The sequence below is a fragment of the Neovison vison genome, chromosome 14, assembly GCF_020171115.1.
Source record: "Neovison vison isolate M4711 chromosome 14, ASM_NN_V1, whole genome shotgun sequence".
NCBI classification, from domain to species: domain Eukaryota; kingdom Metazoa; phylum Chordata; class Mammalia; order Carnivora; family Mustelidae; genus Neogale; species Neogale vison.
In genome coordinates this window covers 9,313,469-9,328,153 of record NC_058104.1, presented here as the reverse complement: position 1 = coordinate 9,328,153, position 14,685 = coordinate 9,313,469, and the positions used below count along the sequence as shown (strand labels likewise).

Genomic DNA, 14,685 nt, shown 5'->3' with positions numbered 1-14,685 from the left:
CGGGGAACGTGCAATCTGATGGCTTCTCCTACAAAAATGCAGACACTCGCAGCAGGTGTGCTTGCATTAGGCTACTGTGAGAATCAGATGAGACCATACACTTCAACGTGATTTTGGAAACTCTTGAGGAATTATTATTTCACGATCGGAGGAAGAGGAGACAGCGTTTGCTGACAAAGTTGTAAAGGCCGATGTCAGGGAGGGTGGCTGATGGGAAGGGGGAGTGTTATAATGCTTCTGGAAAGACTCAGCAGTCAGTGGTGACGGTGGCGGAGAGCTCCTGGATGCGCCAGGCACTGCACGCCTTGCACAAGATGTGCCCGTCCAATGGGTAGCAGCCCTGACACTCGCCCTCGGAGGACAGCAGCAGCCCACACTCCTGTTAAGACAGAAGGAACAGCTTTCTACCAGGCCCGGAGCCCTGGGTTCCACACACCCAGCACCCAGGACCCCCAAGAACCTCCCCTTCCCCTTGCCCAGGCCCCCTGACCTCGCACTTGTAACAGCCAATGTGAAAACTGCGATCCAGAGCAACGATTCGTACGGTCTCCTCCTGACCTGGCTCGGGCATGATGGCCCCACCACACACCGAGCATCGTGGGGCAAACTTCCTGCGGGGAGTGGGGGGAAGGGAACCAACAAGGTTGTTAAGTCCCTGAGTTGGAGGGGACTAACCATGGAACCCAGAGAGGGTCGGATACTCTAGGGAACGGAAGAGGCCCGAGGTATGGTATTGGATCTTGGAAGAGAGAGAGACGGGTAACAAGAAAGAAACAAAGCCAGGGGTGGGAAACTGGGGAGGCTGGTACTGGGGCATGAAGGAGAAATGGGGAGGGTCAACCATCCCGAGACAAAGATGGGAGATGCAGCCTGACCTGTGGAAGTCCTCGATGCAATGGATCTGGCTGGTGGCATCCACGGTGAAAGGGATGCCATCAAGGCCACGGTGGCACACCACACAGGTGAAGCAGCTGGGATGGTAGGCCTTCCCCATAGCCCGCAGGATCCGGTCCAAGATGGGTTGGGAGCACGTGGAGCACTTCTCCAGGGTGGCCTATTGGAAAGAAGGGTGGGAAGTTCGGGGCTGAGGCGGCCCAGGCCAGGCAGGCACCTTGCCGGGGCACCCATCTGTTTTCGTAGCTCCCTGCAAGGGATTCAGGGAAAAGCGGCCTTGAACAGATCTGAGTCTAAGTCCCAGCACCGCAGCTTCCTGGAGAAGTGATTTTTGTCTTTGAGCTTCGGTTTCCTTCCGTAGGAATGGCTGCTCCGTCGGGGGGTAGTGGTGTGGGAATTTAACATACATCCCCTTAACTCTAAAATAAACGTCTCACGTTTTTGTAAAGGACTCGTCCTTTCCCTCCAGCAGCCAGTGATTTTGCTATTTTCTTCCCTTCTTTCCTATCAGTTTCGTCCCCCGGCTTTGAGCTCCGTTCCTCTTCGGGGTTTGGACATCTAGTCCCCACCTTAGATGGAAGCCCCCCACCTCCTGCTGCTGCTGACTCCAGCCCCCAGCCCCCAACCCCCAGCACACCTACTCACCACGTAACAGCTCTCACAGTATGCCCTCCTCTCCACGGCATAGAAATGCTGGCCCCGAAGCTGGGCCCGGCACGTGGAGCACACGAAGCAGCCAACGTGAAAGACACGGTCCAGGGCCACAACACCAGCCCCGTCCCCAACCACGTCTTCTCCGCAGCCGCCACAGCGCCCTGGGGACAAGGAGGGACAGGGTCCATCAGCATAGATCAGGAAGGTGGACTGGCGGGCCTTCTGACTCTCCAGTCCCCTGTCCCCCGCTCTTCCCACCTCCGGTCCGCCCGCTCACCAAAGTACTCCCCAGTGGGAGGGTGGTTCATGTCGTGCACTAGCTTCTTGGTCAGCCTCTCGAGCTCCTCCTCAGGAGGCTGGCTCAGGGGGACCTGTGAGGGGGGAACCAGGGGTTCAGCCCTCCCTCGAGCTCCCTATGCTGTCAGACTCACTGAGGGGACCAGGCAATTCCACCCAAAAGCTCATCTGAAGAGGTCTCAGCCCAGGGCCCGGGGGCGCACCCCTAGGAGCCAAGGTACAGCTCCCTCCTCCCTCTTGTATCTCCACCAGCACCACACCCCTGGCCTCCGACCACCAGGACACGAACCACCACCCCCGCTGCACCCAATCAAGTGTCTGTGAGGACCCCCAAATCCCGGTACCCGGGGCTTACCTGGGGCCCGTACCCGCCTCCTCTTCCTCCTCCTGTAGCCTCCTCTTTAACCCCCGGCCCTGGCTCCCGGTGGCTCCTATAGCCAGCCCCCCAGACTTCACCTCGGCCTGGGAGAGGAAAGTGGGGGCCCGGGAGGGCCCCGGAGGCCTGAGAGGCCCCCCGCCTGGGAGGGCCACAGCCTCTCACTGGTTGTGCCACCTTCACTTGCACAGGGAAGGCAGGGCCAGCGGGGGTGCTGGCTGTGGCATAGGAGGCCGGAGTGGGGCCCCCGTAGGGAGACGCTGAGAGCTCTTGGGGAGGAATAGGAACACCCCCTCCATTCGGCTTCAGGGAGCCTGAGCCCGTGCGGTAGGCATGGGGCTGAGGAGGCTCATAAGCCTGGGGAGAAACACAGACCAGGAGTGAGCAGGCCCGTTCCAGGACACGCATCTGTAGGAACCCCCACCACGTGTGGGTGTGACCCCAAGGTAAGAGCTGGGCTTTGACAAGGGCCCACGTTCAAGAGGCTGATGAGCAAGAAGCCTTGGTGGCCCAGCTTCTTCCATGCTCCCGTATGCATCACTCACACTTGCGGGGGGAGGAGGTTGAGGGGAGGTAGGCTGAAAATCTAGAGAAGGGACCAGGCTGGGGAATGTGGAGGAGGGCAGGAGACAAGGAGCAGGGGCGGGGTGGGGGGGGTCACCTGCCGGTCTGGGCGTCGTGGAACATGACCACGACCTCCATCCAGCTCAGCCAGCATGCTGGTCAACGAATCTATCTCGGCATCCAGACTCCCTGGACGCAAGGCCCCCCTATCCGGGGGGAGCCCCTGGGGATGAAGCAAAAGCAGGGAAAATTCAAATCACTTGCCCCAGTGCCCCCACCTTCCACCCCCCCATTCCAGTTCTCACCTGTGAGCGCTGGGGTGCTCCATGGCACCCCACCCAGGCGAGCCCCCGATCATCCGGTCCCCCGGGGGCCTGGTAACACTGCTCAGATGGGAGGGGGCAAAAATTGACCCTGGGGTGGGGCTGAAGTGCTGGGGTGAGGGAAGAGAGAGCCAAGGTGGGGACAGAGAAGGAGAGGAGGGTGACATGTGTGGAGGCTGCCCTCTTGGGTCCCTCTTTCTTCCTCCCCCACACACCTGGGGTCCGAGAACATAGCAGGAGGAGCAGGAAACCGGAAGGGCTTCAGGGAGGGGGCGGCAGGGACAGGCAGGAGGCAGGAGGCAGAAGACAGAGGTGAGCGCGGAATGGCCAGTGGCCTCCTCGGCGGCACCGGGGCTGCCTTACCTGCTCCATGGGCTGGCGGCGGCCCCGGGGCGCCTCGGGGGAGTGCTCTCCCCTGAGGGGTTCTTGCAGGCTCCAGCTGCCTTGGGGGCAGCCAGGTGGGCCCCGACATGGCCTGGAACAGGGGACTCCAGATAGCAGTCAGGCCCCGTGTAGTCCCGAGCCTCTGGTCTTGACCGCTTCTTCCGTCCCACACCTCGTTTGGAACTCCAGGAAAGAAACTTTTTCTGGCTTTTTTTTTCCCCCCTTCCTCCCCAATTTTGGGGACAGCCACGCCCCCGGTGACGTCACCGCATTCCTGGGGGAGGGTCACGTGGCCCCTAGGCCCTAAACCGCCGTCCCTCCCCCAGTCAGCCCCCTCCTGCCGAGCAGGGAGGGCCTTCCACGGCCGCCTCCGTTTCCACCCGTCCCCCCCCCAGACTGGCGCCCCAAGTCCTGCACAAGGCCACCTCGCCGCTGGGACGCTCCAGTACAGCTCTTTCCCACACTCCCCCATATAGATCTCTCCCTCTTCCCGCCCCACCTTCACCGCCCCCCCCAACAGCAGTGCTCCGCCAGCCGGTAGTGTTTTGGTCTTTTATTCACGATCAGTGGTTAGAAAAATAAAACAGAACAAAAACATCACAACCTCAAGGGGTCTGCGAGTCTGTTGGGCTAGGGGAGACTGAGGTAGCCAAGAGTCAAAGCAGAGACCCAGCCTCCATCAAGGCACCGGTGAAGGGAGGGAGGCCAGTGGGGAGGGCTGCTGGCTTCCTCCCCCAGCGTGGTGGGGCCCGGACAGCTGCCTGCATTAGTGCACGAGAGCCCCTCTCCCAGGGACAGAAGGATGCCCAGCCCAGGATCCCCTAGTCCTTCCACCGGGCTCCACGCCCCGCATGTGGAACGGGCAGGAGGCTGCCTGCCCTTCCCTTCCACATCCACGAATCAAAGTGGGTCCCTAGAGCCGGGCACCCTCTGCTTCAGGCCCTGGGCGTCAGAGATCAGTGCAAGTGACGGGGGTGACGCCATGAATGAGCAACGTGGGGCCCAGATCCCGGGTCAGAGTCTCCAGCAGCGCCAGGTAGCGAGGGTAGCGGGCAGGATCGGCCGGCGGCCGAGGCAGGTACAGGAAAGTGAGGGCCGTGGCAGGCCCACCCTCGCCATCCCCACCCTCGGGGCCCCCGGGCCCTCCTCCCCGGCCGCGCCCCTGCTGGGCCCGAACCAGGGCGTTGGCACTGCACGCCAGGGCCTCTGCCTCCGCCTCCCCCCGCCTGCCATTCACGAAATCCCCCTCCTCCTCCTCCTCAGGCTCCCCAGACCCAGCCCCCTCGCCCCACACCACCTCCTGCACTTCGGCCCTGATCCTCAGCTGGCTCAGCAGTGCCCGGAGCCGCCCCTCCGCCGCCCCGGGGGCCTCTCGGGGCCCCAGGCACAAGAAGATCCGGAGCCGGGCACTATGCCAAGCAGGCACCATGCCCAAGATGGTCGCCATCTGCAGCAAGAAAAGGCCACACACGTCCACGTAGCCGGGGCCTCCCCGGGGCCGCAGCAGGTTGAGGGGCCACACGTCCACGTGATGCGGCTGCGAGGTGCCCCCCGACCCCCGGCTCAGCCGCTCAGGGGGCAGCGCCCCGCAGGCCCGGGCCAGGACCACATTCTTGTTCATCTTGAGGGCGTCTGCCACCGTGGCCACGTAGTCCTGGGGACTCAGAGCCCGGGGGCTCCCGGGAGCCCGGGGTGGAGGAAACAGGGTGCTCAGGGCTGGGGACCCGCCCTCCAGGGTGCCATCAGCAGCCTCAGAGAAAGCCGGGTCTGTCAGGAAGTGGTCCTGGGGTGCAGCATCATCGTAGAAACCCAGGACCAACGTGTTGGGCTTCATGCCACCTGGGGGGAGAGAGGGGGAGGTTGGGAGGGAACCGATAGGAGTCACACTCGCGGCTGAGTTCACCCCACGCTAACACGCACCCGTCAGCGACACACGTCAGCCATCAGGTATGGCGTTGGCTCCGCTCAGGCTTTCCCTGCGACATTATGCACGTTTGCATAATGACTTTTCGTTTTCCCAAATGCTTTTGCATGCGTTTATTTGTTGCATCTGCATGACTCATCTCCCCCCCACGTAAATCCAAGGCGAAGTTCGCCTCAGGAGCGATTCTTCTGAACTAATGAGCACTTCCGGTGCACGGCAGTTTGGATGCCTCCGCTCCAAGCTCGTGATGGGAGAGGAGGGTCTGACTTCACGGGGCTGACCAGACCCCCTGAGTAGTCAAGCTCATGGCCTCGGTCCCCAGGGAGACAGCACCCCAGCCTCTGCTGGGGGAGGAAGGGAACTGGCCTGATCTACTGACCACTCATGATGGCGAGGCCCCACCTGCTCCCCGGGGAAGGAACAGGTACCGTCTGCACACTAACCCAGAGATAGTCCTGCTAAAAACACTTTGTGTTTTAACTCCTCTAGTGCTTAAAGCAACACTATGAAGTAGGGACTCCTTACTCACCCCTTTCACAGATAAGCAACCTGAGGCACAGAGAAGTGAAGTCACTTGCCCCAAGGCTCACAGTCAGGAGATCTCCTGACTGATCTCCGGGGTCCGCAGGTGATCACAAGGTACCCAGCACCAGAGCCTAATCTCTGAGCCTCTGACTTGTGTGTGTGTGTGTGTGAGTGTGTGTGTGTGTGTGTGTGTGTGTCTGTGTCCTGGTTTTTAAATTTTTGAAGAACCATGGCGAAACTGGATACCCCTTCCCCCCACCACCACCGCCCACTTTAACGAGGCTGAATTTACAGAAAGACTCTCAGATCTTGTCTAAGGCTTATTTCTCGTGAACCAGGTTGCTGAAAATCCACCCATAAATCCAGGTCTACACTCCAGGAGGAGTTTTTCCTGTTAAGAGGAAATCCTTTCCCTTCATTTGAATCATTTTCCTCAGCATCCATGTGCTAGAAAGCAGTGATCTCCCGGCACAGTTTCCCCCCACAAAGGGTGGGGCTGAGGGGACACCAGGCTCTCTAATAACGCTTGACGACAGCCCAGAAGCACCTGTGCCGGCGTGAACTCCAGCCGATCTTGCAAGTGGAACCTGTCACCCCTTCCTGAGCATCGCCCAGAGCTCTGATTTACCCTGAACAGGATATTGTCCAACACTTGAACCTTAGCCAGAGCTCAGTGGAGAAGGGAGTACGTACGCACTCAGGGAAGAGACTGACACCCGCCTGGCATTGAGAAAGGAGGTGGCAGCTCAGCCCGGGTTTGCAAGAAGCCGGGATGCAAGGCTGGAGGCCTCGGCACCAAGGCAGGGTAGCAAAGCGGGGGGGAATCTTCCACGCGCTCAGAACGCGTCAGCCCCACACACCCTCTGCATCCTCTGCGGTCTCTGGAGGCCAATGTCACACCACCCCTTCCTCCTCCGCTCCTTCCAAGCCCCAGCTGAGATACCATCTTGTCCCCAGCCACATCAGTGCATAGCGGTCTTGAAATCAGATAGCTAGAAACCATCTGCCCTAGATTTGAGCAAGCCCCCAGCCTCAAATCATTCTCCCATTGTCCCCAGACACACAACATGGTCTTCAGAGCCTGTGCCCTAATGTTGGGGTCAAGGAAAAAAACAAAAAAACATGGTCAGCGGCACCCATCTTCAGTCCTTAAGCATTTCCTTGGGACTTTCATGTCCTCCGTTATCTTTAAACTTGAGCACTGTGTCTTATCTGCACTAGACCCTGAGTTCTTTTCAGAGTTTGCAGTTTGTGGTTTACTCTCTGGCGGACGGTAGCAGAGATTGAAAGAGGCCACAGAGGGGCTGTCGAGGGGACCCAGGGAGGAGTAGCTCACCAAGGCCAGAGATCCGAAGGAGATGCTGAGCCCCCTGGCGCACGGAGGGCGAGAGGGTGAGGTCCACAAAGGCCTTCACTTGGGCTCTGTCCACCAGGCTCAGCCATGCCCCGTACTGGGGCTGCACAGGGTCAGAGGGCAGGCAGTCTGCAGAGAAGGGAGGAGGCAGATGTGGGCCAAACCCACGTACTTTTCTCCAGGAATCCAAATACCAAATGGGCCAAAGAGAAAAGTCTTGGCAGGGCTCTGGCTGGTTGGAAGCATCATCAGAGAAGAAGCATGAGGCCTCTGGACCCAAAAAACACAAAGAGGCAAGAGGGAGAAGGAAGCTGGGAAGGGAACGAGGCGGGCAACTCACCAAGGTCTCCCAGGGTGACGTGGCCCAGGACATAGAGGCCCCCCTTCTTGAGCTGGTTGGCCAGCCGCAGCAGAGGCAGGGCGCCCCGGGGGTTCCCCACCAGGAGCAGCAGCTGGGGCCGCCAGAACTTCACGTGATCCTTCCGGACGTCCAGCCGGAGCAGGTACTTCCGCACCTGGAGCCGGGGGTAAGGTGCGGAGAGGCAGGGCTCCAACAGGCAGCCCCCACTGACCACCTCTCGGACAGGAACCCCGACTCCAACCACGGCCAAAGGGGGCCTACTTGGTGGGGGGCGTTTCCCAGACCGCCTCCTCCCCTCCCCACCCTCCCCTGAGCCCCCACCAACCTGGTGGAAAAGCAAGGCCTGGCTGACGTAGCCCCAGCTGCTGGGGCCTCCCCGAGCTGTGAGCAGGGCAGAAAGCAGTCCCATGAGAAGCAGGGAGCCACCGGCGGCCCCGGGGCTGATGAGGAACATCATGAGCAGGCAGGAGGCCACGCCCAGCAAGCAGGTGTGCCAGGAGAACAGGCTGAAGGTGGGGCTGGGGGCGGGGGAGAGAGAGAGGGGCGCTTGGGGCCTGCCGCTGCACTCCATCTCCAACCTCAGCCACCCCCCCCCGCCCCTGGACTGAGCCCTCCCACTCTTCCCTCTTCAACTCCGGGCACCCAGGAATCGTCTCCTCTCACCGGAAGTTGGGGGCCGAGGCCCACTCCAAGCTCAGGCAGGACAGGTCCACTGCAGCATAGGCCACCAAGTAGAAGACAGTGACCACAGCAGCCAGTGTATTCAGCTTCCCAGCCAAGAGCACCAGCTAGACAAGGACCCAGAGGCTGGGCGGTCATGCATGACTGCCCCCCACCCCCCGGCCCCCCACCCCACCCCACCGGGCTAAAGGCCAACCCGTCCTGCCTCTGTCGATCCCTCTTCCAGCCCAAGCCCAAGCCCCTCCTGGTCCTGAAAACAGAACCAGAAGGGCCTTAGGGGAAGGGGAGGGACAGCTTGAAAGGAAGGCTTACCTGCACTAGGCCCCAAGAATAGAGCACAGCCCCCCAGGGGTTCCCCGTTCGGGACACAACCTTGGCCGGCGCCAAGATCACTCCTGTGCAACCAGAAATGCAACAGACACATCAGCCTGGGCCAAGTGGCAACTGAGAAAGACTGTTGTGGGGTGGCGGGGTCGGGGCGGGGAGTGGAGACACAGAACCAGGCAAGGAGCAGGGGACGGCGCACCAAAGAGGTCATCCTGAGCCAGAGCGTGGAGGATGCGGGAGGCCCCGATGAGCGAGCTCATGGAGGCAGAGAGCGACGTGGCGTAGATACCGACCAGCACCAGTGGGGGCCACAGGCTGATGGCACGAAAGAACCCGTAGTCCTCCTGCAGCAGGGTCCTGGGTCGGGGAGGGAAGGAGAAGGCAGATAACGCAGGGGCCCCCATCCCGACCTTGGGGAGATGCGTGCTCTGACTCTGCGGGAGGTGAGGAGCTGGGATTCCCAGCCCAAACTCAAAGCCCATTGTAATGCATCATGTGTGCCCCGAGGGGAAAGTCAGGGCATTCTCCGGTTATCATCTGGGTTGCTTCGGGTTTCATCACATGGTAGACATTCCTAACAGTATCTGTACAAGAACCCAAATATTTATGGAAATACAAATTGATTAGAAAGCCATCCCCCACCCCCAAACCAAGCACTACAGGAGTCCCAGGGACACAGCAAGTATGGGCTATAGGCTGGCAACCGGCATTTAGCTAGCTGTCCCCCTATCAGTGGCGGCAGGCTGTGGCGGCGGCAGAGCCTTCTCTCTCCCGGTGGGAGGAACAGTCTTGGTTTTCCCTACACCCCGACAATGGGGGATACCTGCCCCCCAGCCTGTGCTGTCCTGGATGATCCAAGTGTGGCAGCCTTGTGCCACCACCCCGCTCCACCCCCTCAAAGGCCAGGCTGGCCCCTTCCCCAGGCACCTGTCACAGGTGAAGCCGGAGAGGAAGAAAAGCAGGGTGTAGATGAAGAAGGTGTAGGTGACAGCGACAATGGTGCCCAGAGGAATGGCCCGGCTGGGGTCCTTCAGCTCCCCTGGAGGGAGAGGAGGAGAAAGGCAGAGGTCAGCCCTCCCCATGCCCTACACCCCGGAGCCCTCAGCACTCCCATATGGGCCCAGGGTGGCTGCCCACAGGGGGCAGGGGGCAGAGGCTCCCACCTGACATGTTGGCTCCGGCCATGATGCCCGTGCAGCCATTAAAAAGGACAGCAAAGACGCTGGCGAAGGTCATCATGGCCCCCGTGGTGTAGTCCTTGGCGTAGCCAGCTAAGGGATGGATCCCAGGGAGGAGACAGCGTCTGTACCCCTCACAGGGATCCAGGCATTTTGGCCCTGCCACCCTCTCCCCACATGCCCGGAATCCCTGTGCCTTCCCCACCACCCTCCCCAAGACCCCAGCCCTCACCTGCCACAGGCCCTGGCTCAGCAGGCCCCATCACCTCCTCCCCCAGGAGGACCCCCCAACCCCATTCTCCTCCTTCCTCCCTCCAGGCCTTCACCCTTGCTCCTTCCTGAGACACCTTCAGTCTGGCTCCTACCCAAAATCCCCAACCCACCTTGGGCCACCTCCAGCTCTACTGTCCCCCCCACCGCAACCCCCCACTCAGGCTCCCCTCCTCCCACTCGTCGCCTGACTCTCATCCACTTGCATCATTCTCGGTCTTACTGTGCGATGTAATTGTTTCCTGAATGTCCATTTTATCTCTCCAACCAAATAAAGTTCCTCTAAGGCAGGAACTGTCTCGTGGTCATGCTGGCGCCCCACTGGGCCAGACACGCGAACCAGATCTTAAATGACCTGCACTGTTCAGAGATCTGACCTCCGCCCCCTGATTCTCTCTGATGTCTGTTCTTTCCCAGGGATTCCAAAAGCCCGGCTCCCACACGGGCTTACCCCTTGCCCAGAGAACCCTGTCACCCCTGTGCCCAGCTCACCACCCAAGTTGGCCTTCAGGGTGCTGCTGTTGAAGCCAGTGAAGTGGCCGACCTGGGGCGGCAGGGAGGAGCCATTGGGGCCGGGCCGAGGGGTCAGGGGGATGCTCCTGGGCCCCACAGCCACAAAGCTGACCAGCACCGAGGCCAAGGATCCAGACACCAGCAGGAATGTGAGAAAGGAGGCACGGGCATAGAGGCCCGCCCCCAGGGTACAGACCCCACCCACAAGGCCCAGCAGCAGGGAACCATAGAGCAGGCTCCAGCCATAGCCCTGGGGCAAGACCTGAAGCCCACTGGGCTTCGTGGAGTCTACAAAGAAGAAGAAAGAGAGTTAGAGGACCAGACCCCCAGGAGGGATCCCAACCATGAATCAGAGCAGGACCAAATCCCCTCTTTGTCCCCACTGTCCTCAAAGGCTATCTTTCCCACTCCCCTACTCAACTGTCCTCTAGTATCCTACCCCTCGCTGCTGGGGAGCACCTATCTTGCTAGGGGTGTGAGCCTGGGCTTCCCCAACTAGAGGGTAAGCTGCCTGTGGGCCAGGACCATCTCTCAGATGACCCCAGAAGGCGGGAAACACAGGAGGTGCTCAAGAAAGCCAAGCTAACGGAGCACGTCGCCCCCAGAATCCCCAACCCCGCAAACCCGCAGAGCCGCCTGGAGCACAGACCAGCCCCGAAGACATCGAGCACGGCCTCCACCAGCCCCAGCAGGGAGACGGCACAGCCACAGACGTTAGCCAGGTAGAACATGAGGCCGATGCTGCCCCCAACCTCAGGCCCCAGAGTCCGGCTGATCATGACTAAATGTGGAAGGAGGAGGTGAGTGTTAAGGGAAAAGAGAGTGAAACGGAGCAGGAGAAAGGGTCGGGGCACAAAGCACTCTGCAGCCTTGTCTCCCTGCACACACCAGAACCATCCCCAGTGTCAAGCTGGCCTGGCACAGCCACTCCCAAGTCACGTGGCTTTACACAAGTCACTAATACTGTTGAGCTCCCAGTTCCTCATTCGTAAAATGAACGATCTAATTGACGAGACTGTTGGGAGAATGAAGATGACAGCTGGGAAGCACCCAGCGGACAGGAGACCAGCACTGACCTACGTGTAAAGCCATGTTGGTCACCTTTCCCATATGGGCTTGCCTGCTGAACGTTCATTAGAACCTGCCTCCCTCTTGCCTGGCCCCAGCCCCACCTCTGCCCTACCAGGCAGAAAAGCCCAGACCCCAGTCCACCAATGTTTGAGGATACAGTAGGCGCCACCCCCCCGCACAGCTCCGTTGGTGGCGATGGCACAGACAGAGAGGACGGTGAGCGCCAGGATGAAGTAGGCGACCAGGAGCATGGCCAAAGCCTGTAGCAGCCCAGCATGGCCCACCACGAACCCTGGGTTGGGAGTGGCAAAGCAGGTCAGAGGGTGGCTCATGTACTCCACACTGGTCCTCAGCATCAGTCACCTGCTGGGGCAGAGCTGAACACAAGGCCAAGGAAGCCCTCTCCCCAAGCCCTTCATCCCCCCGCTTCTCCCAGGACCAAGGGTCCTCACCCCACCTCACCCCAGTCTCACCCCTCCCCTACCCCACTGCACCCCTGAAGAAGCCCCACCACCCCACTCACCAATTCTCAAAAAAACAACTATACTGAACATGGACAGGACCGTGGGCACCACCACACCAAGGAAGGTGGAGAGCTTCCGGGCAGATGCCCCTCCAGGACCCCCGGCCCCATTGGCAGAGAAGGCAACCCCCTCATCTCCCAGGAGCCGGTAGGCCAGCAGAGGAGAGTTCTCGCTGGCCATGCCAGAGTGCGTTATGAGGCCTGCAAAAGACAGTTTGCTTAATGGAAAGCAGCTCCACAGAGCCCCTCAAAAACATCTCTAACCAAACACCTGGAAACTTCCCCAAAAGGGAAGACTGCAAGAACTCACCAGCAACTCAGAGAGTTCCTGAGGGGCAGACTGGTCCTTGCCACTTCCCGGGACAATGGCAGACGCTGCACCCTTAGCATTTGGGTACCAAGTCCCCTCCCAGCTCCTGGGGACCCCCCACACGCCCCCATATCCCTGAGACTAAGGAGGGCAATGGCTCTGGGAAGAGGCAAAGGTACTCTCCCTTTTCAACTAGCAGTGCAAGAGGAAACAAATCCCCCAAAAAGGGAAGTGAGTTCCGGGCAGGAAGCCCTCCTCACCCCCTCCTCCGATGTCCAGAGCTGTCCCCCTCCCAACTCCCCCAAGCAGTCACCTCATCCGTGGCTACAAGAATTTCCGAATCCTCCAAAGCCCCGCCCTCCATCAATCCTCTCTCCCAACCCTTATCAGACCAGCTCCTTTCCCCCAGCCTCCCCAGATTCCTCCCACCCACACAAGGCGCCTTCCAATCTCAACCAACCCAAACACACCCCTCGACTACCAAAACAAAGACACAGGCCAGCAACACAAGGTGGGTCCTCCTCCCCCCACCGGTTCCTGCCCACTTTCTCCCCGGGCGGGTTGGAGGGGGCCGAGATCCGTTTCTCTCCAGCCAGGCGCATCCCCACAGCCCGGGTGCGGCAGGGCGCTCACTCACCCACCCGGAGGACGCAGCCGGCCGGGGGCGATCCCCGACAGCCGGAGGGGGTCTGCTACGGGCCGAGGGGGCGCGGGTGCCGGAAAAGCCAGCTGCGGCTACCGGGATGCCAGGCCGGGAGCCCGCCCCCCCAGCCCACGCGCCCCATTGGTCCCCGGACTCAGCCCCGCCCCGTGGGCGCGTCCAGGAAGCCCCGCCCCCTTCGGGCTCCTGGGACCCGCGCGGCCCCGGCTCCCACTCCACGTGCGCCCGAGATGCTGCTCTAGGTCGTCCCTGAGGGCATGGTGTAGGCCACGGCTCCAAAGGCGCCCATCCGCCCCTACGCAAACAAGCGCCCGCTTTTACGGGCGGACCCCAATCCGAGCTCACGGAGGCGCCCAGAGGAGCCACCACTGAAAGGGGCGTGCAGTGACCGCGGAAGGCAACTGCAGGTGGGCGGGGCCGTGACACCTGGCCCAGGTGCGTCGCCGGGAACGCAGGGCCACGTCGCTCGGCGCCTTCCAGAGTTCCATTCGTCCAGCTTCTCGAATCCCGGGAATGACTCTGGGGTACCGGCCTCGGCCCTCACCCCCGCGGAGGCCCGCCCCTCACGGCCGGTACATCTCACCGGCTGCGCTCTCCGCGTCAGCCATCGGAGGGAGCCATCGGCCGCTGATCCCGGTGAGTCCCGGCTGCACAGGCCACCGTCTGTCCACAACGTCCTCCTGCTGCTTTCCTACCGGCCTTTGCGGTGTTGTCCCCTCCAGCAGAGATGACAGGACTTGTGAACCTCCGGGAGATGGGATTTCCGCCCCCTCCTCACCCCGCCTCCTCACTCTGCACGGGTACCATCGACATTAGCACAACCTGGCAACGTTTTCTCATCTGTAAAATGGGGATTAACCAGAACCCTGCATAAGGTTGCTACGGGAGGATTCAGTGAACCAACCGGCATTTGAAAACAGTGCCTAAACGTACAGAAAGTTATCTGCATAGGTCATATAATGCATCAGCACTCTGTAAGGTAGATGCTTCGTTAAGAAACAAGCTGGGAGGGGCGCCTGGGTGGCTCAGTGGGTTAAGCCACTGGCTTCCGCTCAGGTCATGATCTCAGGGTCCTGGGATCGAGGCCCGCATCGGGCTCTCTGCTCAGCAGGGAGCCTGCTTCCCTCTCTCTCTCTCTCTGCCTGCCTCTCCATCTACTTGTGATTTCTCTCTGTCAAATAAATAAATAAAATCTTTAAAAAAAAAAAAAAAGAAACAAGCTGGGAGAGCTTCCTTAATCAGTTTCTAATCTTGATATAGTCCTTTGTGGCTACGCTGTCACTTAAGCCTCAGGAAATGAACACCGCTGTTACTGCCACGGTCTTTGGCTGTCAATTATCTGCAAACATTCCCCTAGGAGAGGAACGGGCTCAAAGCAGCCCAAATGTGGCATTGTCAGGGAGAGGTCTCATGAACAGCTGAACTGTGGCATTTTCAGAAGTCATCAGGGCTGCCCACGACGGAGTTTGGTTCGTGGCTCTTTCCCACACCATCC

At 60.4% G+C, this 14,685-nt stretch overlaps 2 protein-coding genes across 4 annotated transcripts; both read right to left on the bottom strand.

The window, feature by feature from the left end:
* Window positions 1–108: 108 nt before the first annotated feature.
* TRIP6 (thyroid hormone receptor interactor 6) lies at window positions 109–3,748 on the bottom strand. Its single transcript, XM_044233886.1, has 9 exons — window positions 3,472–3,748; window positions 3,091–3,218; window positions 2,883–3,008; window positions 2,201–2,578; window positions 1,826–1,919; window positions 1,540–1,709; window positions 876–1,054; window positions 491–611; window positions 109–379 (listed from the first exon to the last, which is right to left on the bottom strand). The coding sequence occupies exons 1-9, from the start codon at window positions 3,578–3,580 to the stop codon at window positions 248–250; spliced, it is 1,437 nt and encodes a 478-aa protein (XP_044089821.1). The 5' UTR covers window positions 3,581–3,748; the 3' UTR covers window positions 109–247.
* Window positions 3,749–4,030: 282 nt separating this feature from the next.
* SLC12A9 (solute carrier family 12 member 9) lies at window positions 4,031–14,197 on the bottom strand. 3 transcript variants are annotated; one of them, XM_044233069.1, is made up of 14 exons: window positions 13,774–14,197; window positions 12,220–12,420; window positions 11,854–11,988; window positions 11,275–11,406; window positions 10,605–10,913; window positions 9,828–9,935; window positions 9,592–9,703; window positions 8,864–9,021; window positions 8,650–8,732; window positions 8,320–8,444; window positions 7,982–8,174; window positions 7,636–7,810; window positions 7,278–7,424; window positions 4,031–5,331 (listed from the first exon to the last, which is right to left on the bottom strand). In XM_044233069.1, exons 1-14 carry the CDS (start codon window positions 13,796–13,798, stop codon window positions 4,442–4,444), a joined length of 2,793 nt encoding a protein of 930 aa, XP_044089004.1. In that variant the 5' UTR covers window positions 13,799–14,197; the 3' UTR covers window positions 4,031–4,441. The 3 variants fall into 3 exon arrangements, with proteins under 3 accessions (XP_044089004.1, XP_044089005.1, XP_044089007.1); XM_044233070.1 differs by lacking the exon at window positions 13,774–14,197 and adding an exon at window positions 13,167–13,263; XM_044233072.1 differs by lacking the exon at window positions 13,774–14,197 and adding an exon at window positions 13,171–13,263.
* Window positions 14,198–14,685: the final 488 nt, after the last annotated feature.